The 25,888-nt window shown below is 32.4% G+C and overlaps 1 protein-coding gene across 1 annotated transcript in view; it reads right to left on the bottom strand.

The window, feature by feature from the left end:
* Window positions 1–267: 267 nt before the first annotated feature.
* LOC110996127 (sialin) overlaps window positions 268–25,888 on the bottom strand; it is a 47,895-nt gene continuing 22,274 nt past the window's right edge. Inside the window, exons 5-12 of the mRNA XM_022263658.2 lie at window positions 21,659–21,861; window positions 13,598–13,684; window positions 13,008–13,138; window positions 10,996–11,145; window positions 2,333–2,480; window positions 1,506–1,646; window positions 872–957; window positions 268–621 (exon numbers count right to left, since the gene is read on the bottom strand). Coding sequence (XP_022119350.1) covers window positions 454–621; window positions 872–957; window positions 1,506–1,646; window positions 2,333–2,480; window positions 10,996–11,145; window positions 13,008–13,138; window positions 13,598–13,684; window positions 21,659–21,861 — 1,114 coding nt within the window. The 3' untranslated portion in view covers window positions 268–453. The remainder of the gene's footprint in view (window positions 622–871; window positions 958–1,505; window positions 1,647–2,332; window positions 2,481–10,995; window positions 11,146–13,007; window positions 13,139–13,597; window positions 13,685–21,658; window positions 21,862–25,888) is intronic.

Here is a 25,888-nt window from a genome sequence, read left to right as displayed (position 1 = left end):
TTAAACATGAAATTTGATAAATAAATAATTTCACTAAAGTTTTGTCTTGTTTGTACATAACAGATATTCGAGTTATTCTACGAAAATGACGCTCAACTTGATGGTAATTTGTTTAATCTGTGGTTAGTTTAATATTACATATTAAACTGTTTTAAATGCACTATAATAGATTTTGATGGATTCAAGTTAAGCAACCATTTTAATTAATTAAAAATCAAAGATATAGCATAATTTAATTTTTTTCTATATGGACTCTTTTTTAATTTGTTTAATCAGCCATTTTGTAACACCTAAATTCAAATTTGGAATCTGCATCTATTATAAATTAAATACTGCTATAATCTTTGAAGCATAGATTTCATAGACTATATTCATTAGCTAGGAGCCACAGACTATAAGCTGACAATAGTGTTATACAATTATAGTCTATGATTTCTATTGTCTATGGATTATTTAGGCTTTCTGCTCATTGAGCGGTTGTTCCTCACGCTTATCGTTGTCGCTCGGTGGCGAGTTCCACGGTTGAAGTTCGCCTGACCCAAGGAAAGTAAACACTAAGGCGCCGAAAATATACGTCCCAGATAATATGAAGAATACTATTTGCCATTGGGAGTATGTGTTCTGAAAAAAAAAATATTTTGTATTTTTCTTTTAATTATTTTAATTATTACTATGTAGGTTAAGAAAATTGTTAATACTGTATTTCGATTGATATGTTTAGGTTTTATTAATTATTAACAATTATAATTTTAGAAAATATTGTTTGTAACATATATTTTATATACAATGTGGTGAATCTTACAACATTACTTTAATTTTTCCATTTTGGTTGTCTTATCAGTAAAATACAGACAAACATAATACAACTTACTTCGTGTTTAGTAAGTTCTCCAACCATGAAAGTAGAAAGCCAGCCGCCAATGGAAGACAGCGTGTTGGCAATACCAAATATGGTGCCTGGAAAATGATGAAGAATTTAAAATTTCTTATAAAAACATTAAATGACTCTCATCTCTGAGGTCGTAGGTTCGATCCTCGCACACCAATGAACTTTCTATGTCCACACTGGTAAAGTGCAAGTGAGGTGAAGAAACCGGCTTGCCTGTGTGTGTGTCAGGCACTGGAGGCTGATTACCTTCTAATTTTATTGCCTATTTGATCATGAAACAAAACAGAAAGTTGAGGCCAGGACCTAAAAATGTTGGAGCAGTGGGTCTAATTTCAATTCATTAAGTAAATATATTTATTGCTGTCATTATTTGGAAACTTTGTAAAACACCATCAAAGTTGTGTTTTCCGACGCAGACACAGTTTGAATAGTTTCTAATTATGTTTAAATTAACAGTCAACAGGCTAGGCAAGTAATGAAACGTCATCGATCCAAGTCATTTGCCTAGCTGTTTGATCAACTGGCTAAACTTTCAGGCCGTCAGTTAAACCGCTAGGCTGTTAATTGAATTAAGCTAGTTGGCTGCGACATATACTACGAATGTTAAGACACTTACCACTGAAGTTAGGTGCAATATCCAGCCCGTTGCCAAGGTAACCAGCAGTGACGGCTCCGTTGATTGTCAACGCCAGTGTGAAGATAGCAATGGACCAGATGCGATCGTGACCGAAGAACGCTTGCGCGATCATAAGTATACCTGAAATGCACGTCTTCATCAGGAATTTCTCTTGTGATTCATTTGAATTGTTTTTTTTTATTTAGAGGCAAACGAGGTTACGCGCAAAAAGGGCAGCCATCACAGCCCATCTTTAGTGGGTACGTTGTCGGTCTTTGAGGGATGAGTACACTTTAACTATGAATGCCTACCGCGGGTCGATTCCGCAGTTCGCAAAAGAAAGCATCTACATCCATACATACACTACATCCATGACGTCACATCGCAATTCAAGTGGAAAATCTTTTGTTAAATTTCCTCCTCTACCTTCTATAGGCATCATTTCAGTTTGTCATATATTTCATTTTACATTACACTGTATGTAAACTGCATATCTGAAATCGTAGGTTTGTTCCCCGGCTGTGCACCAATGGACTTTCTTCATTAATTTAATATTCGCTCGAACGGTGAAGAACAGTCGACGGCGTGTGTCAAGCTCAGGAGGCTGATCACCTATTTGCCTAGATTGACAAATTATTATGAAACAGATTCAGAAATCTGAGGCCCAGACCTAAAAAAGTTTTAGTGCCACTGATTTATTATTAACACATTTAACTAAGCTGTGGTCTATGAAATTTATTGTGTGTGTGTTAGCCACAAAAAAATGGTTCAATTTCTACCAGTTCCGAAGTTCCATATGATTAATACATAAGCCTTAACTAAATTACCTGGTAAGCCAACAGCCAATGCGGTGAAGAGTTTCCTGGCTGTTGTGGTAGACAGACTGCCAGTGCGTCGTAGTGAATCAGCCAGCACTGATGATGCTAAGGCGCACAGGTATTTACCCAGATACGGCAAAGAAGACAGGAGGCCATTCTGAAAAGATTAAATGAAATATTTTTACAAAACTATCACTTTCTTTAACCACTTTTATACAATTTTTTTTACTATAGACGAATAACTTTTTATACAATTCGACGACAGTATTCTTCTGGAACGGTAGTCAATACTATCTAAATATATAAAACAAAGTAGAGTTAGTTACAATATTTGTAACTGAAGATTGGCTGGACCTATGTTAATTATCTTTTTCTCCGCTCCGAATACCAGAATAAGTAATCAAATATCGTATAAATTATCGAATACCAATAAATAAATGTGTATATTAGTTTTACGAATGCATGTGGTGCCATCTGTTAACAAAACTTCGCATCATTTTTTATATACCTTTACGGCTTTTTTTCGAGGACATAGCCTCGATCTTTGCATATCCCTCTCGCCTCTTGACATCCATGCATGTTCGGTTTAAACATGCATTAAAAAACTTATAAAGTTACTTATATATTCGGTATTTTAAAGAAAGCATCGTTAAGTATCTACCTCGAACCTAATTTGCTTTGTTGGTATGTTTTTTGGTAAAAAAACATTTCTGTATATACCTAACTGTATTTTTATAACAGGTATGTTTTCGTAAATTGTCATATATTGGATACTGATTGTAACATATACCGTATATTTAGTACTATTTAGTAATATTACTATGTATGTATACTATGTATGATGTGTTAAGCTTTAATAAATAAATAAAGGTTTTCTTCATTCAGTCAATTTTGAATCGTAGCATCACTTGCAAGGTCTTTATGTGAGAATATTATATCTTACAACTTGATTAATGTAGATTTTTTGAACGCTGAGCCAAGATTATTGTATTCGGGCTCAAAGGCACTAACCTAGGGGTTAAGGGGGACCAAGACTGACAATTTTTATTTAATTAACTATAAAATGCCTGGAAGATATCGCTTGAGAACGATATGGGTTAACTACGCTACCAAGTGTTCTCATTGTATTGGATTGAAATAAAAAAATGCTAAAACAATCCAAAATTTAAAACAGTTATAAATTGGTTAAACATCACAGTGGATAATTCCTATATAATCCAATAAAGTCTATGTACAAATTAGCTTAAAGGAAAATGTTTTAAAAGTTTAAATTTAACTCAGTTATCATAGTAGACTATAAATAGCCTAGGCTGGAATCCCGCCCGGCGCCGTATTATGGGGCTAGTTTTTTTATTGGAATTACTCTGTTCGTTAACCTTGTCGTAAACTATTAAGCTTAAATAATGACTGTCAGCACGTTACCACGCAACTTCATTAGCAATAAAGTAACCATTCCTTGCGTGACAATGGAAAAACTACAACGAAATTGGGTGATGAAGGAAGCTTACTCGAGCCGGGAGGTTGGTGACCAGAGACAAAAGATTCTGTAGCTGAAAGCCTGAATTGGCGATATGCAGCATGTATCAAGATGATTTTTTATTATTTTTTAATATGCCAGACAGTAGTCACAGTAACAACGGTTATGTTCTGTGTATAAGTTGTCTTTTCAGTAATAACAAAAAGGTTTTGGTGATGGCGGTATCTAAGTAGCTAAGGTAGCTCGATAGCTAAGCCTAGAACCCTATTAACCAAATATAACAGACAGACATAACATTTATATTATTTATATGTTAGAATTTAGAATTCGTGCTTTGTTATATTTATTGTATAAAGAGGTAAAACTGGGATTTATGTTTGCATGTGTATTCCGTTTTTGTCTCTTGTGTATAATATAATTGTCTCAATATTGTTTAATGAGTAGCTGTAGGGATACTTTAATATTATAACAACAAAACACAGACACACACATATAACCACACAAAATAACAATAATAAAAAAAAAAATGATATCAAAAAGATATAAAAAATAATAATAATACAATTTCTTCTCTCATTCTATCTCATTCTATCATCATCTATTCGGCTCGTTTTAAATGTGTAATGCGTGTGTGCTGTGGCTGTAAATGGCCCTGACTCAGCATTATGCTGAGGAGCAGAGTGTTCCACAGCGCTGGTCATTCTGCCAGAGAACACAGCAGCTAATATCAACCAACTTCAACTAACTGTAGCTATAAATGAAATATCCAAAGGCAACATTTTATATGTTTTGAATGTATTTTTGAATTTAAAATTACCTCAAACCGAGTGCACAACAAAATCTTTATCGGGTTTTTATCGATATTTATGCGTATGAAGTTGATGAAGGTACTATTATGTTCCAACACATTCAATAGGTGGCGTCTTTTTTCTTTCCATTCGGGTGCTTTGTAAAAACACTTCTGACTAAATCATATAACAGTGACATATTATGCTATTATTTCAAACGCTAATACGTAAATGTTGAAAAAAATATTAAGACCTTGAAAACCAATTTAAACAGTTACCAAGTGTTAGTATAGGATAATACACGTAATTCACACGTCGTTTTTAAGTCGCTTGTATTTGGCGATTAATATTTGCATTTAAAATAACGAGAAAATCTAGTTATAAATGTGTTACTGAGAAAATGTTATATTTTGTTTTCAAAGATAGCTAGGGTTATTCAGAAAGAAAGAATCCTACGTCAAATGATTTTGACTTCTCATCGTCACAATGTCACCCTGAACATCCTGTCACACCGCTATAAAATAGAATTTAATTCTTTTTTGATTTATTGTTTTTTTTTAAATTCCGCTTCAATTTCAAATACAATAAAATAGATCTAACAACGCTCTTCCTAACTTTGCATGGCTGACAAAGCGTGCAGGCCAAGAAATGGAAAAAAAAGAATTGTTTTAATTTGTATTGTATTCCTTTTTTTTAATTCTTATAAATGCTTTACTTTACCAAGCAGTGTTGGTCTAGTGGCTACAGCGTGTGACTCTCATAGGTTCGATCCTCGGCTGTGCTCCAATGGATTTTATAGGTGCGTATTTAACATTACACACAGAAAACATCGTGAGTAAACCGACTTGTTTGAGTTTTAATAAACGACATACCTACATGAACTTAGGTTTATATTACGGAAAAGCGAATCTCTTTGGGCTGGCATAGAAATATATCCCATATGTTATATGTATGAAGTTACTAAAAAATAATTTACGAAACGAAATTCGCGGGGCCAGCTACTATACACATATACTACTACTATTTCTGTATAGTATTTTTATGTTTAAATTATCTCTGAAAAGCTGCAAAGAAATGGTTTTAATAATACCATCCATATAATTCTTTGTTTTGTGACATTATGAAATACTGTTTATTATTATTACACTTTAATAAAACTGACTCTGATACGTCTTAAGAGATCGAATGAGAACAGCATTACTCAATATGTAATAATCTAACAATGAGGACGCTTGCATTAGGCCTTAATGCAAATGCAATTGCGAAACACATCCTGTCATTTGTCACCATTTCCTGTTGACTGGTTTCAGTAGATTCAATTGAGTGTATTCTTAAACGAGATGTATTTGTTTTCCTAGAATAACGTTCAAGAGAGAGTGACTAAATGAGTTATAATCTAGTCTATGCAATAATTATGGCCACATAGTAATATTGAGTGGCGGAGAGTTTATTGCCAGTTCTTCTCTTCCGTTCTACGCCCTTGATTTGAGAACTGGCAGTTAATGTAAAATTAGAAGCATTTAATGTACATTTCTTTTTTTGACGTTCGTAAATGTACCTACATGAATAAATAAATTTTTATAGTGTATTCACTAGAATTTAAAGCTATTGATTAAACTAAGGAAATGTTTAGTATTAGCCGCATAATTTAAGGCTAGAATCAAGATTAAATTCTTTAAAGTTTTTACAGTATTTACTTCTTAACTTACATAGAAAAAAGAAACAAATTTAAAATCTTTGGTTCCCTGTGGCAGTGTATATTTAAGGCCCTATCTCGAAAAAAATCGAAATGTGGAAAGTGGGAAGATTCTTACATTTGAACCCTTTATTACTTCCCTATAATTTATTTATGATCCAAAAATATAACTAGTAATACGCAAGGCATTTTTATTTAATAACTGAAAAAGCGTTTAAATCAGCTTGCAATTCCGTAAATAGCACAATGTGACAAATAGATTGTTGACCAAGGCGCGTTTCAAACTAATAAAACCATTAAAGGTTTGCTGTTTGCACAAACGTAGGGTATCCATCTTAGTTAGAGAAACGGGATATGCGCAAGCGCATATTGCGTTACTTACATTTTTTTCTTTGATTTATTTGTATCACTTAGGAAATTAAACATAAGAAAGTCTCGCTGACACAATGTATGAAAATAATCACTTTTTAAATATTTGAGAGCTTTAATTTTGTATTGATGTAATAATTGTTTTTAATTTTCTGTTATAGTTGAATCTGCAATTTTTTTAATGCATAACACAAAAATATACCATATTCATAACCTACATAACATCTAACATATATAATAAAATGCATAGATAGAAAATTAAAACAATTTTATGAAGTTTGGTCCATGTAGCAATGTGCCTTTAATGCTGGCGTTTCCTCGCTGTATTGCGATAATTATTCGTCGAGCGCAAAATCACCAGCTGACTGGTACCAGGCCCAGTCCATTGATTTTTATTTTAGATTATATTTCGTAACTATCCAAACATGGTATGGACGAAAACTTATTAAAGAAAATTAATCAGAAGTGTATTTAAAGAAAACACTTTTTTACCGGATTGAAGCTATGTAAACTTATAATTATTTAACATAATTTTAAATTTATCCGACGTTTTGCGTGCTTTATAGCGTGCGTGGTCACGGTGACCAAAGACAAAAGGCGTTGAATGTCAAAAAAGTATAACAGCTGTAAAGTGTATTATCTGTATTTATTTACCGGGGTTGGTATCGACTAAAAAATGAAAGGTTTCTGCAGAAATTGCTCACGGTGTCCTCCATTTGGAGCGGATTGCATTTGTTATAGTGTATTTATTTAAGTTTGATACCATTTTACATTTTTGATATGTCTAATGGTAAGTTATTTTAAACCTTGGATAAATTGGGTACCTGTCTGACATTTTTGGCATTGTGAAGTTTTTTTATATACCCAAATAATACTCAGTTTTGTTTTATATTGATAGCGTTTTGGTCTAAGCTCACCGATATCCAGATTAAGCATTTTGATGAACGGGCTAGGTCTGGATATCCATAACTGCTCATCTCACATAATAAAATCGATTTTTGTTTAGTTTTTTGTATTTTCTTTCTTTTTATTAGTAATTTTTTGTTTAATATTTGTATGATTATTGATTTTGTATTACTCTTCGTTTATGTCATGTTTGCCTATAAGTGCTTGTCATATTAAAAATTGTATTTTGTGATTTTTTTACCGATGAACAGTATGTCAAGCTTTGGCAAGCTTTTATCAAAAAAAAATATTTTAAAAAATATAGTGAAATCACACCTGGTTCAGTTGTTTATGTATATTCATCACAAACATGTCTTCTTTATAACACTAGTGATAAATATTTAATTTTATAACTACACATGGTAGTGTTAAAGCGATAAAATAGACTATTAAGTATGAATATAGTATTTTTTTCTATTCTAAGTTAAAACTTGCATTGCGTATTACTTTCAGACAAACATAAAAAATAATTTATATCAAAACATAATGTAGATAACTTATGAGGATTATCTAATAAAAATACTCATTTAATCATCAATGTTAATAGATCTGCTTATTTTACGACCTATCTAAAATAACGGAAACCGTGTAGAAACCTGCCTTCAACTAATACCTGAGGCTGACCACTTCTTGGCTGATGCAATAGGACTGGATGCTTACATGAGATTTGTTTACTCTTACAATTTCAAGAATTGCCAAAGAAAATTCAATTTAAGCGTCTAAGACGCAGAGTTGGAACTATAAAATATTTAAAACCACGACATGTAAAATATACAATATTATTTTAATTACAAAACCGTATTATGAAATTTGTTTGTTTAATGATCTAAGGTTAATGAAAGCTTACCAAAATGTTGTCATAAGACCTTTCTTATGACAACATTTTGGTAAGCTTTTATTTACCTCTACCTACCTAGCTACCTTTAGCAAGACAGAAAGTCACTAAATGTTTGAAAGTAAAAGATAAAATTTACCAAGAAAAAGGTTTAAACCAATTTTTAGGTCTCTCCTGTCAAATAGTTTGTCTGTGACGTAAAGAGATTGATGAGCATCATTCTTTGATATATTTAAACTGAAAATACAAAAAACAAATTTAATTTAAATTCCACATACAAAAATTATAATAATACAAAAACTGAAACGAATCATTATAAAAGAGAAAAAAAACGTTTGCATATCTTATCATAATACATATTACATGTATCTTAAATAGTTAGAATGCAATGTATGTATGGTGAAAACATATTCCTATCTTTATCCGAGGATTCTTTATTCAGATGTGAGGACGTCATTTCTATATAAAAAATAATTGCCATTATGTTACATACGATTACAACTTCAATTATATTATCACTACAGTAATCTTATCAGATACCAGGTAATTCACAGTAATAACTATGAAAACGCCACTGATGATTAAATCTGAAGAGGCAAAGATAATTATATATCCTGTTATTTATAGGTGACCTAATCAAAGCCATCGCCTTCATTTTTATTTAATTTGTAAAGCAGAGGTTTATTTAATTAAATATCTTTGCTTTAAAACCCGTCCTTGGGGCAGTTCAATCTATCCCATCTTACTCTTATCAGCAAAAGTAAACAAAGCTCTCAAAAATGCATAAACATATTTATTTGTAGGAATCCTTGAACATGCATTTTGTTATCAAGAATAGACAATGTGTGGTTAATATGCGTTAAAAAGTAAATAATTATGTTGACATAAACACTAAATAAGAAAGTTAAAATAAAAAAAAATTACACAGCCAATTCCTCCAAATATTGCTTTTGTAATACTTGAATAATAAATTCATAGTTTGTTCTCAATTAAATATTGATAAAATAGTTTAATAGATATTTAAAAAAACAGACTAGGTTTTTTTTTAAATGATTTGGAAATATTAGCTAAACTCAATATCATGGTTACCCTACGAAATTCTCGATTTACGCGACATTAAAAATATCTTATCGAATCGAGTTAAGGATGAAAATAGAGTCGGAAGTACTATATTATCTTGATAACGTACGGATGGACATTGAACTTACATGGAATGAGCTTTAAGGGTTTTTATCGACTTGCGCTTATTTAGTTGTTCTATATTTTTATTCAAACTGTCTTAGATTAGAGAACTATTTGACATGTTTTACACATAGACATGTATATTTTAATATTATTTGTACTGTTTTATTTACTTTATTTGGTTTATATTGATTATCAAATATGATATGTATATATGTACCTGCACTCGGTAAAATGGAACGACAAAAAGCGAAGAGATTGCATTCTATCCGTCTCCAAAAATGGTTGTATTCGTAGGGTTTAGTTATTGGGATGCAGATAGATCTCCTATCGACTGTCATGGTCTGATTTAAGGTTGAAAACAATCTGAGATTGTGGATTAATTATTAGCTTCGGCCGTTAGCCGTCAGCATCCTTTGCTTTCCCTTAAATACAATAAAAATAGTTGTTACTTAGTTTGTCTTTGGTAGAAATAATGACGGTTTTTCCTAACACGTGTGCATCCATTAAATTAACTTTTGATTATCTCGAAAGCGTATTATAATACTAATTAACTACGTTGTTTACTTCAAAGTATGCAATTTTCCTTAACATTGCATATAGTTATTGTTATGTAATTGTTTGTTAGATAATCATATTTCATCTGTTAAACAAAAACAAAGGTTGCTAATGCTAGCTGTAACATGCTTTTCCAGGAGTAACGCATACTACCAAGGCACAATCCAGGTGATTAAATCTCACCTGCACATGGCGCTGTATTTAAAATCATCCCAGTTTTGAAAATAATTCATACAGGAAGCGATCAACTCTATGCGAGTGAAGCTATGACATTCATTAGAGTTCGGTTCGCCGTTTTCAATTTCGATATATGTTTTTGATTAGCCAAAGCGATGGCAAAGTCTGGCTTCTACTTAGAACTTTAATAGTTATCCCATAAAGCTAGTCAGTCTAAGCGAACAAAATCTATATTTCCAAAGTCATCGACTTACACACATTAAAATATTAATTTAATGCTAATTTAATGTAATGCCTACATCGCAGTAAATTATTTAAAACAGAGAGTTAATTGAATCTCTAGAAAGTTAATTAAAGATCCATTTTCAATCAAGTCGCTAGCATTTTGATTGAAATAAAGCAGCGTCGAAAACGTTTAACTATGTGTCTGACCGAAAGCCAGCGTGTTGATTAATAATGGAAAACAAGATGGCGGTCACGACAACAGCTGATTACTTTTAAAAATAAAAATCATTTAATTTAGACTAATAAGTCTATATGACTAATAATATAAAATTCCTTACACTAAACAGGAAAATCAAAGTCCATACTTGACCGGCCCACAGATTGAACATACAAATAAACTGTCAAACAAATGTTACTCACTTGCTTAATACTATAGTTGAGTATGCTCTCAATGTAAGTAGGCAGTTGATTGACGACGGTGAAGTAGCCGAAGACAGAGGCTCCGTGGGTTAACACGATGGCCCAGACGGGTGCTGACGTCAGCAAACTGCGCCATGGTACTGGGTTGTGCTGAAAAGTTTATATATTATAATTAACATCAGCCTCTATTACATAATACACAGATATTCATAATTTGTTGTAAAAAGAATTGCAATATTCATAATTTGTTGCAAAAAGAATTGAAATATTTCAAATTTGTTTATTTTAAATTTGTGTGTTTGTGTGTGTGTGTTTTATTTTAAATTTGTTGTAAAAAGATTTGATGTTTTTTTTTAAGTTAAAATCTTGAATTAATAATGTTACTATTGTACATAAGGTAGTGTTTCAATTGTTACTATTAAGATCTTGTGAAAAAAAGTCACTATTAAGCGCAGTCAATAAACAGAAAACAAATACTGTAATACCTTTAGAATTTTAGTTTGATTGTGGTTCTAGAATACCTTAGAAATGAAGCGACCTTCTATACTAGTAGTATATACGAATTAGGTATAAAACTTTTTAAATGATTCTTTATATCATTTAAAAAGACATTAAATCCATCAAATATATATATATATATCAGTAAATTAATAGCATGTATTTAATAAAATCTTTATTCTGAATATCTTTCAGGCCTCTAGTTAGACGCTGTTTCGTCAAAAGGATAGGCTAGTTGAAATAAATCACAAAAATCAAATCCCTTAACGATAATATTTTTGAATTATATAAATATATAGATAATATATATATAAATATAAATGTATAGAATCACAGAAAACTGTAAAAAAACTATTGATCTTTTATATTTGTTCAACTGTTTGAAATACCTTGAATTCTTTGTTGCCATATGTAAATTTTTCACCTTGAAATGATTGCCAAATTTGATATATAGAAGACACAACATCCGACGAATTATGCATAAGCCATGATAAATATGTTGGAACTGAATTTTTTTTTTCATTTTTTAGCGTGACTTCACTATTTCTTACTGCTAAATATTTTATTAATTATTACAATAGCTTGAAAAATTGTGAAGTTTTTTTTTAATAAATCGACTTAGAGTCGACGATATGTAAATATGACGATCCATAAAAAAATATCAATACACGTACCATAGATTATTGTATAATTGAATGTTCTGTGACTGACTTTAATAATTTATAACAAAAGATAATTTATAGTTAATTTGTTTCTGTAAGAACGTCGTAAGAACCGATAGCCGTTAGCAGCCGATGACGTTGTTATCAAGTACCTAATACTTTTACCCGCCGGGACCTTTGATTTTAGTTAATATAAACGGTATGTCATCGTAAACGGTTTTGACTGTTTAATACATAGTATTAAATTATATTAATATTCATTATCTAAAATATATTATGACATGATATGCGGCTGTTTGGCGATACGATTTCTTCAATACAAAAACGGTTGTATGAAACTGGTTAGTTCTGCGGCTTCATAAGTATAGTATTTCTATAACATATGTATTACCATAACTATCTGACTGTTCTCCTTGAAAGTTGGAGAAAAAATAGCAATAACAAAACAAAAATACCAGTAAGTTGTTATATATAATATAAGTTGGCGCCTTTAAGAAATGTGGCGTGCTTTGTCTGACAATAAATTATTGATTTGTGTGTTATTGTTTAATTATTCTGTTAATCATACTTTGTTGTTGTTTATTTGTATTGTGTCGTATATAGTGTACACATTGTATATGTATCTGTGTTATATAAAATTGAAGCAGAAAATTCAGCTGAGATGATAATCTTTGTTTGAGGTAATTAAAATAGTAATAAAACCTTATTTTCATAATAAAAACAAATTAGTCTTTGAAAGTTGAAAGTATTCCTTCGTCTCTTTCTGTCCAGTTGTATTTACACAGTGATAAAAAGAGAGTAAGAAATCCAAATAAGAAATGAATAAAATGAATTTAATATTTTGATACTTACGCCTTTGTTGGTGTCCTGTGGCAGTGCCTTCATGAGATGGTTCCTCTCTGCATCAGATATGCGTGGATGCTGGGCAGGTGAATCGTATACAACCGCGAACCATGCGACAGACCACATAATACCGATAATACCTGGAATATATTAGTTTTATACTTTTCTTCTTATTTCCCTCTTTAAGGCTCTATATTATGTTTTGGTAAAGTTTTTTAAATAGGTAAGTAGGTGATCAGCTGTGATAACGATATTAAGGTGTAGCCAACGGCGATTCGAACGCACAACCTTAAGATCACTCTTTCAACATAACTTTAACATAGATTATAAACTCACGCCCTCAAATTATGCCTCGTGTCTATTAAATGTTTTGTCCTTGTTACTCTCATGTTCATCTTAAGTCCCCACACAAATAATTAAGAAATAGAAATTTAAAACACATTTAAAAGCATTGGTTCTTATAAGAGTATGCCTATAATGCTGGCAGTTCCTCGCTGTATTGCGATACCTGACCAGCTCTGAAGTCACCGGTACTATCTACCAGGCGCCATCTTAAATCTTTAACCTCAGCCCACTAATTTACATAATTAGGTACGTACCAGTAAAGTAAAAGGCTGATTCCCATCCGAAGTGCGCGATGAGAAAGCCGCAGATGGGCATCGTAACCGCTGCTCCTAGGGACGACGCTGTTGATAAAACATAAATGAAAATTATATCAAAATCAGAATTACTAGAAATAATATTATGCAACTCATGCAATTACTGTTTTATAAATATTTATTAGTAGAACTATTTAATATATTAAATTACGATTTATAAATGACGTAACGTAATGTATAAATTAACATCGAACGCGCGAAACAAAGGCACAGATAACAGCAATTTGTCACAAATTTCGCGCCTTTTGGCGAAAAACAAAGAAACGCCATGGTGACACAATATTTTTGAAATTGGAATGTATAATTTTAAGCATCATTCTGAATAACTTAATGACAATGTTATTAATATTATAATAATTATTAGCATCGTTGTTGAAAGAAAACAGTGATTGAGACCATTCTTGTGTTCACACATAAAAATAAATCAGTGGCGCCACATTTTTAGGTCTTGGCCTAAGATGTAATTTGTCAATCGTTTTCCTTCACTCTTCGAACGATTGGTAAATGCGCACATAGACAGAAAGTCCATTACTGCATAGCGGGGATCGAACCTACGACCTCAGGTATGAGAGTCGCACGCTGAAGCCACTAGGCCAACACTGCACTGCACCTTTTATGTAACAGATAATTGTTTCAATAAATAAATCTTTATCAGCCATTGTCTATTCTTGTGAGTCATAATATATTTTTAGTTCCTATAAAAATCAACTGGTAAACGACATCTCCTTGATGTGCGAATCACCCTTGCCCTTGGCTGCTGAACTGGGTCTAGGCAGTGACGAGGAAGGAAGGAACATTTTGACCTTAAAATTTTGCCAATGTCAACACGAGGAAATGTTACTACATATTAATTATGAAAATTTTAACTTTTATTTTTGAACATATTTTCAGTTCTCACAAACATTTGAGCCCCTTCAAATCAAATATGAAGAACTTAGGATCTATTATCTATGGTAGACCATAGACAAAAAATCAAAAAAAGAATTGTAACGAGAATTTTTAATAATATTCCTGCCTAGCAGACTCATAATCATAGTTTGTTTCACGTTCCTCACATCAACAATGCCAAAAACTCAAATTTCGCGCAGCCCGGACATAGAACAACCACTATTTAAGCTTTGACTGGTTTCCTTCATTCACCACAATGTACACTTATATAGAAATTTAAAGGTTTCTATTTTACATTTACTGCCAGTTCTGAAACAGGGTGTAGAACGAACGAAAAGAACTGGAAAAATACTCTTCGCCACTCCTTTTAATCGCTAAAGTTTTTTGTTTTACAAAATTCTTGTAAGGAGCTGCAACAATTACACCATGTTCCACATGACATCTTTAAGTAAATCATATATTCCATCTGCAGCTTTTAGTTTAAGCCATCTGTAGGGTTACGAAATAAAAGAGTATATATTTATTTATATTTATAATTCTACTGAACGTGTGTCACTGAACTCTTAAAGCGATTTGATTTTTTTTTGTGTATGGGTGGCGCCCTGGAAGGTTTAGATTCACAAATCAGCCCGGCAACAGGCTGCATTTGGTACCTAGATTATTTATTATTTAATACAGCAAATAAACAGCTGGTATATCGTGCAACAAAGACCACAATTTGAAACAAAAACTCTAAAAGTAATCAGCTGTTGTCGTGACCGCCATCTTGTTTTACATTATTAATCAACGCGCTGGCTTTCAGTCAGACGGATAGTTAAACGTTTTAAACGCTGCTATATTTAAATCAGAATGCTACTGACTTGATTGAATATCGATCTTTAATTAACTGTCTAGAGATTCAATTAACTCTCTGATTTAACTACTTTATATCTATAAATCTTATGTGGATGTGTTATTAATTAAACTGCTAAATGGACAGATTTTGATGAATTTTTTTGTGTTCATGTAGAGTCGAGAATGCAAGACGTATATAGGACAACGTCTGTCGGATTCGCTAGTGTTATATAAACCTTATATTATATTGTACTTGCTCAATCACCCTTGACCAAAGTATTTTGTTACATGACGTATAAAGTAAGAGGTACATAGGTTTAAAAGTAATAAATTCCAATAAGAGCTATTTTCTCATTGATATGAATAGGATGAAAATATCACATTATTAGTTTGTTTTAGTACCAGAATAAACATACTGTTTATCTGTATATTTTATTTTAATAGATTCCTTTGTGGGTTTTAACACAGTTGTACATATTAAAAAACACTTTAGAAATTTTATATGATATCACTGTAAAATCGGAGATTTTTAGCCGGTCAATAAATCGGATCTCAATAAATATGACCAGCCCACTTCTCTCAAAATCTATAATAATATCTCAAAATTTTATAGCTCAATTCTTTCATTCTTCAATGTTTACATATGTATTTTTATTATCTAAGTTTTACAAATGTTTAAAGCTTTAAGTATATATGACTAGGGGCCCGTCCCGGATGCACGAGTGGATTTTTTTTATTATTTTAAACATATTTGTAGATATGTTTTATATAGTGGAACATTTTTATATTCTATCATCAGAGCTTTTCGCAACGCATGCGATATTAAACATATTTTCACTAACATTTTTGTAGTTAGGGATCCTAATTTTTTTCTTGCAATTAATATAGTTTATTTTAACCAGTGATTAGCATTCAAAAGGTGAAATAATTTTTAAAATCAGCCTAGTACTTTTTGAGCTAATTCATAACAAATATTTTTTCCTCTTATCTTCAAATCTTTCCTCTTTATATATACACATACATATATACATTTAATTTTCCTAATAATTAGGTCTAATGATTTATCTAATGATTTATGAATTTACGTGAACTTTTGCTCCTATTTAGCGATGATATCAATCAATGAACAGTAGGATTCCGTCGGCTGTTTAGGTCAGAGGGTGACCAATATTTAATAATTTTCTGGTACTCTTCCATTAGCACAATCGCCTTCTTGTCTCAGACATGACCAATATTGCTTTTAACTTTTGACACAATCTCTATTGATCTTTCATAAGTTTCAACGCAAAATATAGCAATTTATCGCAATGATTGTGTGGATTTCCGTCGTTACTTAATATGATGGTCCTAGGTTCAGGTATAGATTGCAGACGCCAAAATGTGTCTGGTATAAAGAATTCTACTTGCTTTGCTTGCTTGCTTTCTGGAATTCTTAAGGCCTGACACTGCCTAACATTACGAGAAGACTGCTAAAACCAATTTTCACGGTATTCTGATCAGAAGCCCCTAAATGTATATAGCTATGGAACCATGCTGTAGAAAATGGCAAGAAGTTACCTAATAAAATGGTACCTACATACTTTACTCAAATGTAAACTGTATAAAAAATATTATACATTTTCTTTAAAAAATGCGAAGAAACTTTTTCCCCAGCCTATTAAAATCGTGCTTTTATAAAAATTAAATGGATTAAATAAATCAGTGGCGCTACCACCTTATTAGGTCTCGGCCTCAGATTTCTATATCCATTTCATGATATTAAAGTTGAAAAGGCAAGTAGGTGATCTGCCTCATGTGCCTGACACACGCCGTCGACTGTTAGACTGTCGACTGCGCTAATAGAAAGAAAGTCCACTGATGTACAGCCAGGGATCGAACCAACGACTTCAGGATGAGAGTAAAACGCTGAAGCCACTACTATTTTATAATGTCCCAGTAATTTAATGAAGCATGGCTTCCCTACAACAACTGCCCCCCTCTTGACCCCTAATGTTACTGTACTGATTTGCGCATGACTGTTTACAACATATCGTCATAAATATTATTGTAATATTACGTCAATATTTGTTACTCTCTGATAAAATGTATTACGTATCTCAAACGTGAAATCTGTGTAAAATACAAACCAAAAAACGAAACAAAGTAATGAGTCTGTCTCATTCTCGACTTATTCTGCAGTTCTGTCTCTCTCGGACTACTAGCATTATACTGCAATACTTTTCATTACTTTTTCATTTTAATTCAATACTTAACACTCGAGTTAATATCTGGAAAATGTATTTTAAGTTTTTTTTTATCTTTAAATAACATAATATTAAAATTACAGACATTATAAAATACTTTGAATTTTTTATAAAAAAAATCGCGTATTGCACATTGTCCAAAATGTCTGGCAATAGAAAAGTATGTCAGGTACACTTATTTTGTTTAAATAAATTAAAAATTATTACAAAAAATTATACACCTAATAAAAAAATCGCTTTTTAAAATGTAATTAAAATCCAGGATTATTACTAAGATAGGATGCTCACTAATAAACGCAACTGCTACCGCCAGCCAGATAGCCCAGACTAACCGAAAGTGCAAGAAGGTACGACATATCACAAAATCAGCTGCCCTGAAATTCCTTCTCGAAACCGTTGCTAGCTCTCTATAACTAACTAACTATACACAAACTTCACCAGAACTTTACATACAGGAAACATTTTATATGACAAACGGATATTCGGATAGAAACTAGTGCCTTTCCCTGCCATTCCAAGAAGCTCGCGGGTGTAGTCGACCTATAGGACAATAAGTTCTTTGCGATAGTTCATAATTTCCGCCTCACATAAGCTTTATGTAAAAAAACGTATATACTTATGTCTATGTGACTTAGTATTATAGTATTTAATGCAAGAATTAATGATAAAGTAAATATCCTTTAGGACGATGTGTTCTTTGTGTTGGTTCATAAGTCCCTAGTAACATTACTAATAGTTTTATTTAAAAATATAATAAAATAAAATATATATATCACCGTATTATACTCAGTATTACAGTAATGCAAGAATTAATGATCAAGTAAATTTTTATAATATTTTTTATTCGTATAAATGGTAAAATTTTTCACTATTAAACGTATGTTTTTTATGTAAAATCTTTATAACTAGTAGGTATAATCAATGTGGTTGTCATAGTAACCATTTTAACTCCAGGCTTTAAAAGACTAAAATTAATTAAACTGTTAATTTATTACTAACCAGTGGCGCTACAGCTTTTTAGGTCCGGGCCTCAAGTCTATATCGTGATCATTTTTAATAAGCAAGGTGATCGAGCTTCTGTATCTGCCACCCGTCGACGTTTTGAAGGCATGCCGGTTTCCTGCCGATGTTTTCCTTCACCGTTTGAGCAACTGTTAAATACGCACATAGATTCACAGCTTTTGTTTGTCCTCATGGATAAGAGTCACACACTGAAGCCACCATCTAGGCCAATACTGATCGTGTTTATAAATTTTTACAGCAGCCTTATAATATTTGAAAATTTATTGACCAAAAAATTATTAATGCTTATAATTTATTTGTCAAAGTTCATCACATCATATATAATGCTACATCTACAGTATATGTGATAAGATTTCTTTATAAAATACATGGCAATTTAGTTCATCATGTATATTTAAGTCAAGTCATTTAAGTCATCAGCCACTCTATCAATACATAGGCCGAAGGCAGACTCCTTCCCAAAATTTTAAGGTTCCTTCACCAACAGACCAGCAATTGTTGGGACTGGTGTATGGGAGACCAATACTCTTTTTGGGTCGCAGATCGTGTGTGTGTGTGTGTAAGTTACATTCGTTCTATTATTAACCTCATTCAGATTTGAGTCGTAATTTTATTCTTATCGTCTGCCAAATGCACATGTGATATCTTTAAAGTATTTATAACTGAATTAAATATCTCCGTGCTGGCTTATATATAAGGGCAGGAGGCTCATCTGATGTTAAGTGATAGCCGCCCATAGACACGCACATTGCCAGAGATTAACATTGCCTTTTAAGAATTGGTACTTTCCTTGACCCTAAGTCGAATTGGTTCGGAGATATTTCAGTGGGAGTGTTACACATTGTGCTATGCTGTTAGCAAATCTAAATTGGTAATCTAACCAATCTCGGTTGAGTCCTAATAGTTGGAGGGAAATCACCTTCGCGACTGAGTGCAATAATACTATTAAGAAGAGAAAAGAAAGAATCACGTTGATATTTTTTACAATAGTATTTATGAATTTAAAAAGTTTATTCGCGGTTGCGACTTGCAACCTGAAGAACTTAAGTTCTCATTGAGTTTAATTTATGTATATTGTATACTGATTTGCTTTTTAAAGGAGTACCGAGTTTTTTACGCCGGCTTTTTCCCTCGGCCTACACCCTCTGCCTTCTTTGACGATGAGTAGGGATGCCTACAGGTTCAAATTTAATTTAATACATTTCTTAAATTTAATAAAAGAGCCTCTGGGATTTTATTAAAGAACAGTATCCCTTTTCCCAAAAAAATAATGACTAACTTTAGATACTCCAGTACGGAGGAATTGTTTGTGTGTATGTTCTATTCTAATAAACTTATCACTATTTTTGTATAAATACATAATTTTTTCATAAATATATTGCGAGGGAATATTAATTTCCTTTAATTTATCTCTCAGAGATTTTTGAATAATAAAAATAGAATAAATTAAATGAAATTAGGGGATTCCCTACATTTTAAAAACGCACGTAGATGATCAGCCTAATATACCTGACATGCGCCATCTTTTGGGTGTTAAGCAAGACTGTTTCCTCACGATGTTTTTCCTTCACAGTTCACCGTTCGAGCGAATGTTAAATTCGCACATAGATAGAAAGCCGCGGACTGAAACTACTTCATGAGATTCGCACGCTGGAGCTAACTGGCCAACAATACGCCGTGTTTCTCTTTTAAGTACCTATAAGACCCCCCTAATATTAGTATAAGGGTTTTTAAATATTTGCAAGATAGGGGGGTCGAGTCAAATTTCATGTAATCTTACTTTAGAGAGAGTTGGGGGTCTCGGCAAATATAACGCAATTTTTTTTTGATGAAAAAAAAATAGGAAAACGGTTGACCCTAAAGGCCAACATAACAAATGTTAGGTTATAACCTATTGATTGCTCTATTGTTATTGAAAATATTTAAAAAAATAGTAAACAAACATCGAACACTTGAAGCCTTAGCTTAGTTTTTACTACACTCATAAATTGTAATTTAACATTCTCGTTTCTGATAACTCTACAATAACTCAACTATGTTTTTTGTTATCGTCGCAAACCCACTAATCCTAATTTTATGTTAGTTGAGCTCATGTTTTAAACCATTAAAGTCAATTGACACCAAGTCCAAACAAAGATTTTATTAAATCACAATACATCTCAACGTATCCATACCGCCGCCGAACATAACTCCCGCTTCGTTTTAAAAAAACGTCTTTGTGTGGCTAAACGGTTTTGTATAATTATTACCATTATTATTCATTTTGACATAATACACAAGCACAAAAATATAAAATAAACTTCGATATCGGATTAGGTTCGCCTTGTTCCAGAGTGACCTAAAATACCGTTGCATTAACATGCGCGCGCATAGCAACCGTTGCGCAAGGTTAACTCGCGCGGTCAGATGACCGACCAATCACAACAGCATACACTGCTGACGTCAGATACCACGCCTGCGCGCGCCTCCGACGCCATTTTATTTAGATAATGTTGAATAACAATGACGCAGTTCCAGATTGATATTCGCGGGTTCAAAGCGTAACTCTTCCGTAATTGTCGATCATATTTGGTGACAAGGACGCCTTTATTGTTTTTAAGTAGCGAAATTGTCGGAATTAAATTACTGTTAGTATACTGCGGTGGAGTAATAAATATGAATGAGACGTCTACAATTACTACTACGTTCTAGAACCATTTCTTTGCAAATTGGTATACCTTAATAATATAATAAAATTAAAAAAATAGACTGTAGGGATCGAGAAGGCTTTCGACACGGGCCGAATATTAGTGTAATGTAAATTAGATGTGGATAAATTAATATTATTATATTATGTACTTGAATGGGTTAGCATTGGTAAAGCATATTGATTTTGATTTAATCGGGTTATCATACAAATAATTTTGGCTCTATTCAGTCCCTGTCATTTCTTTCTCTGAATTTTTTTCTGATGCTGCAAGAATGCTGAGATAGGGACTTTATTAGTTATTACAGTTCTAGAGATATGACTTACCCATCATGTTTGACATGAACTTCGATCTGTCCATTGGAGGAATCCATTTGGAGGCCATGGGAAGAATGGCCGGCCATGTTGCTCCCAAGAGGAAGCCGAGAACTACTCGTAACGCCACTATCCAGCCGAAGCCAAGAGCGGCAGCACCAGGGGAGAGAAGGGTGAGGATGCTGGCAAGAAGAGTGCTGTAGCCGAAGACTCGCCTATAAAACAAGTTGATAAGGATTCAGTTGTGTTTAAGTTTATTTGACGTGTTGTAACATCTCAATAGGGCAGTTTTACATAGAGATAATTGAAGACTGAGTATGCAATTAATGAATATGACCGTGTAATTATACCATTATCTCAATAATAACTGAAGAAAGTCATGTTTAGTTAATTGGTGATATCATGCTACGCCCACATTGTTTGCGAAAACAAACACGCATATTTGCAGCATGATTGCGCATACGCAGGCGTATTCAGCCCGCATTGGCTTCTAGAATGTTCCTTGAAGTATTTAATAGTAAGTTATGATCTATTTATCAAGACACAAAAAACATTTGTATAAATATTTTAACCGACTTAAAAAGTAAGTAAACAATTGTACTACAGTAAGATATATCGGCTTCCAAGCGTTGCGTAGTATACTTCTTGACCACAAATTTATGGGAAACAGTCAAATTGAGATGAAAATCGCTTAAGTAGTTTAGGGAGGAGTAGGCACGTAAAATATTCATAAATAATTCATATTCATTGATAATTAGCTAAGGGATGATACTAAACTATATTTAATACTTTAATTATAAAATAATATCCGAGTCTTACTGGACACTATACTTAATATATTTAATAATTTAACTAAATATTTATAACGACAATTAATTTAGAGAAATGCTAAGCAAGGCAAGGCTTCATTTAATTAAATACTTTTCATAATTTTAACTTTATATTAAGATATCTTTCATATTCATTTAAATCTATATTTGCGGTGAAAAATTACAAAATTATTGTATGTTGAAAATAAAAATTTCGCTAACAATTTAACAGTCTAATTAATGTTAAGAATTACTGGACTAATTCCTCTTGTTATCCTCTTTCACCATCAGCCATTGGCCATTAAGGCTTTTATTCACTAATAACTAATAGTTTTTACCTACAGTTAATAAACGTTTAAAACAGCCAAATCTAAACAGACATACAAATCGTTGAATGGTCGAAAAACCTTACGTTTTTGAAGACATTGTTTTATAAATGTTATTTATTTATTTATTCGGAAACCAAACAGAAACATCCTTATAATAAAAACAAAGTCAAAAATAAAACACAAAACAAACACACTAGATGCATCCACAATAGGTTACACTTATACAATAAGCATACACGTGTATAATAATAGTAATTAAATCTTAATAGTAATCAGCTATTTTTAGCGGTATTAATTAGTATGAACCTATATTAATCAATTTTTATTAGTCCAATTAAATGGATTCATAACAAAATTATTAACTGGCTGCCTCCGAGAACTTCGAGTAGCTACATACTAGCATATGAAACATGACATTTTGCTATGATAATATTTAATAAACTCTTCTCTTATCTCTTATCATATAAACTGGTTTTATGGTTTATCTGTGCAAGTTATCAAATGTTTTAATCCATAAGGATAAATAAATAAAAAGCCTTTATATTTCTTTCTAAAGAACTTTCCTCAACTTTTCAATTCTATATAATATATGTTAAAAAATATATTACACTTTTTTATATCTACATATTTCCTAATTATTTAGCAAGAACCCTTTCGCAGGTGAAGACCAGCTTAAAGGATCTCCAACGATCTAGATCTTGATAGGGCACAAAAATATGGAGTTCTGTTGAAGAAGTTAAACCTTAATTCAAATTCAATTTAAAAATCTAATTCAAAATCATTTATTTCAAGACAATGTACCTACACTTATGAACGTCAATAAAGAAATTTTAATTTTACATTTATCAAATCAAGGGCGTAGGACGGAAGATAAGAACTGGCAATGAACTCCCCGCCAGTTTTTTTAATCGCCATGTTCTAGCCTCGCCTAACTATATACTTGGGGTATTACCATTATAGGATCGCCAATAACACGGCTGGCGATACTATAGGGGCAGAAAGCAGCATTTAGCTCCATCCCATCTCGCCTTCCACACCTAGGGCTAATAGAGCAGTGCCTGCATTATCACGATTCCAAACATCGAGTTTATCTTAGCAGCGGAATAGAATTGACCAAAAATTCCATAATAAACATATTTTATTTTAGATAGTAGGCATACTATGTTGGACTGAAGTCTCGTTTCATTCAAATAATACATTTGAACTTGGTACGACCCAGATAACGGCTTACTCATAAACCGGTTCCATTAAAATTCATGAATTAGGTATGTCCTCATTGATTGTGTTATCAGGAACTCTACTGGTTTGAAATCCTACTAACTGCTAACAAATAGGCGTTATTTTGGGGCGTCATTTTACAACGGATATCTCTGTGGAAGCTATTCTAGTTAGAATAGTAGAAGTAGAAGAGTTCCTCCAATTTTTTTTCTGACTGAAGGTAAACGAGCAGATAGTTCTAGCCCCTGGCGTCGCAGGTGTGTTGCTGACCTTCTGTCTAGCCAATAACTGCTCCGAAGGCCCCAATGACTATCGTCACGAATATGTGTATATCGCGGTGTTTTAGCCGAAAATGATCTCTTGTAATCAAATGCATAATTAAATGTATGTAGTTTTTTAATAAGAATTATATTATTTTTTGAAACATTAAGAATTTAATGAACAAATTTTATTGCCAAAAGGTACGCTTTATCAGAACTGTTGAAGTCAACTTCGTCATACACATTTTCGTTATGCTTGTATAATGAATACTTGAAGTATGTAACCGACCATTACATGGCTAATTTTAGTTGGATGGATCTAATTAAAAAAATATCCAGTTCGAAGCTGGTTATTTATTTTAAGTGACGAGAAATTTCGATAAGTAAAAACCTCGACCCGATGGTCATATTATCCTTAACCGTGACTGCCAATATTCTCGCCATATACAGATATTCATTTAGCAGTTTCCGGTCGCATAGTTCACACCGGAAATTGTGTATTGAATCGAATATCATGTCGTGATTTGTTAACAATTTATTGTTTTTGGTTTAAATTGTATACCTTTGTACGACTGAGAATAATCTACAAAATTTAGTAAAATACTTATATTGATTATTATTTATAAAACTTATTTAATGATGTTTATATGCTCTTATATATAGGTACTGTGGGGCTGGGTATACACTCAAAGCCTTCTGTTATTCAGAGCAAGATCCCACCTACTGAAAACACCTCAGCCCGTCATACGTTCATACGCCCTTAAGACAGGCCACAGGATTCGCCAGGCATTCTAACCAAGGGGCAACTGTATATGCACTAGCCAATGCGATACTTGTATAACAATATAAGCGTAACATAGTATAAAGAACATATAAAAATGTCGATCCTTGGGAGACTTTTAAGCACTCGCCTTTGTAAAGGGGGCCTAGTGCTAGAATTTCATTCGATGCCTGCAAATAACCTTCGTTCCCGCCGTCTCAAAAGCGTAATTTGTACAATTAAACTGAGTTCTTGCTGAATACTAGGATTACTCAGAATTTCCTTAAAAACTTAGACCACTTTCATTTCCGATCAAAAACGGTCTTCGACGGTATTGAAACTAGACATTATTTACAAGCATGCTACGTCATAGTCGATTCAACTAATCCCGACCATTTTGTGTCACGTGACTTATAAAACTCAACGTTTAAAATTATCGATTTTTGTGATAAATTATTGGTTGATTATTTATTGTTAGAGTTTTTTAATTCTATTACACTTTTTCAAGCTACTTTAAATATACTATTTAAAGAATACAATCACAGAGCATAAATATAAATTCCAGCTGTCATGTATATGAAGGTTTGTGTCACTTCAGAAACAATACTAATTCTTTTACACAAAAAACAAAAATAATAATTGATTTTCTTCGTCATTTACGAAGACTCAGCAACAAGAACTTAGAGAAATTAATAACAATCTCAAGGAAATGCAATTAACTAACAGTAACATAGAAACATCAATCACGCGTTTGTTTGCTCAACAAGAAGAGTTTCAGAAGAAGATAGAATCACTAGAGGTACAGACTAAGAAAGATAGGGAGTATATTAATATCCTAGAAGATAAAATAGAGGATCTGCAAAGGA

The sequence above is a fragment of the Pieris rapae genome, chromosome 21 (assembly GCF_905147795.1).
Source record: "Pieris rapae chromosome 21, ilPieRapa1.1, whole genome shotgun sequence".
Taxonomy (NCBI): Eukaryota; Metazoa; Arthropoda; class Insecta; order Lepidoptera; family Pieridae; genus Pieris; species Pieris rapae.
Note: the sequence above shows the minus strand (reverse complement) of the source record. Positions and strands in the feature narration are given on the sequence as shown.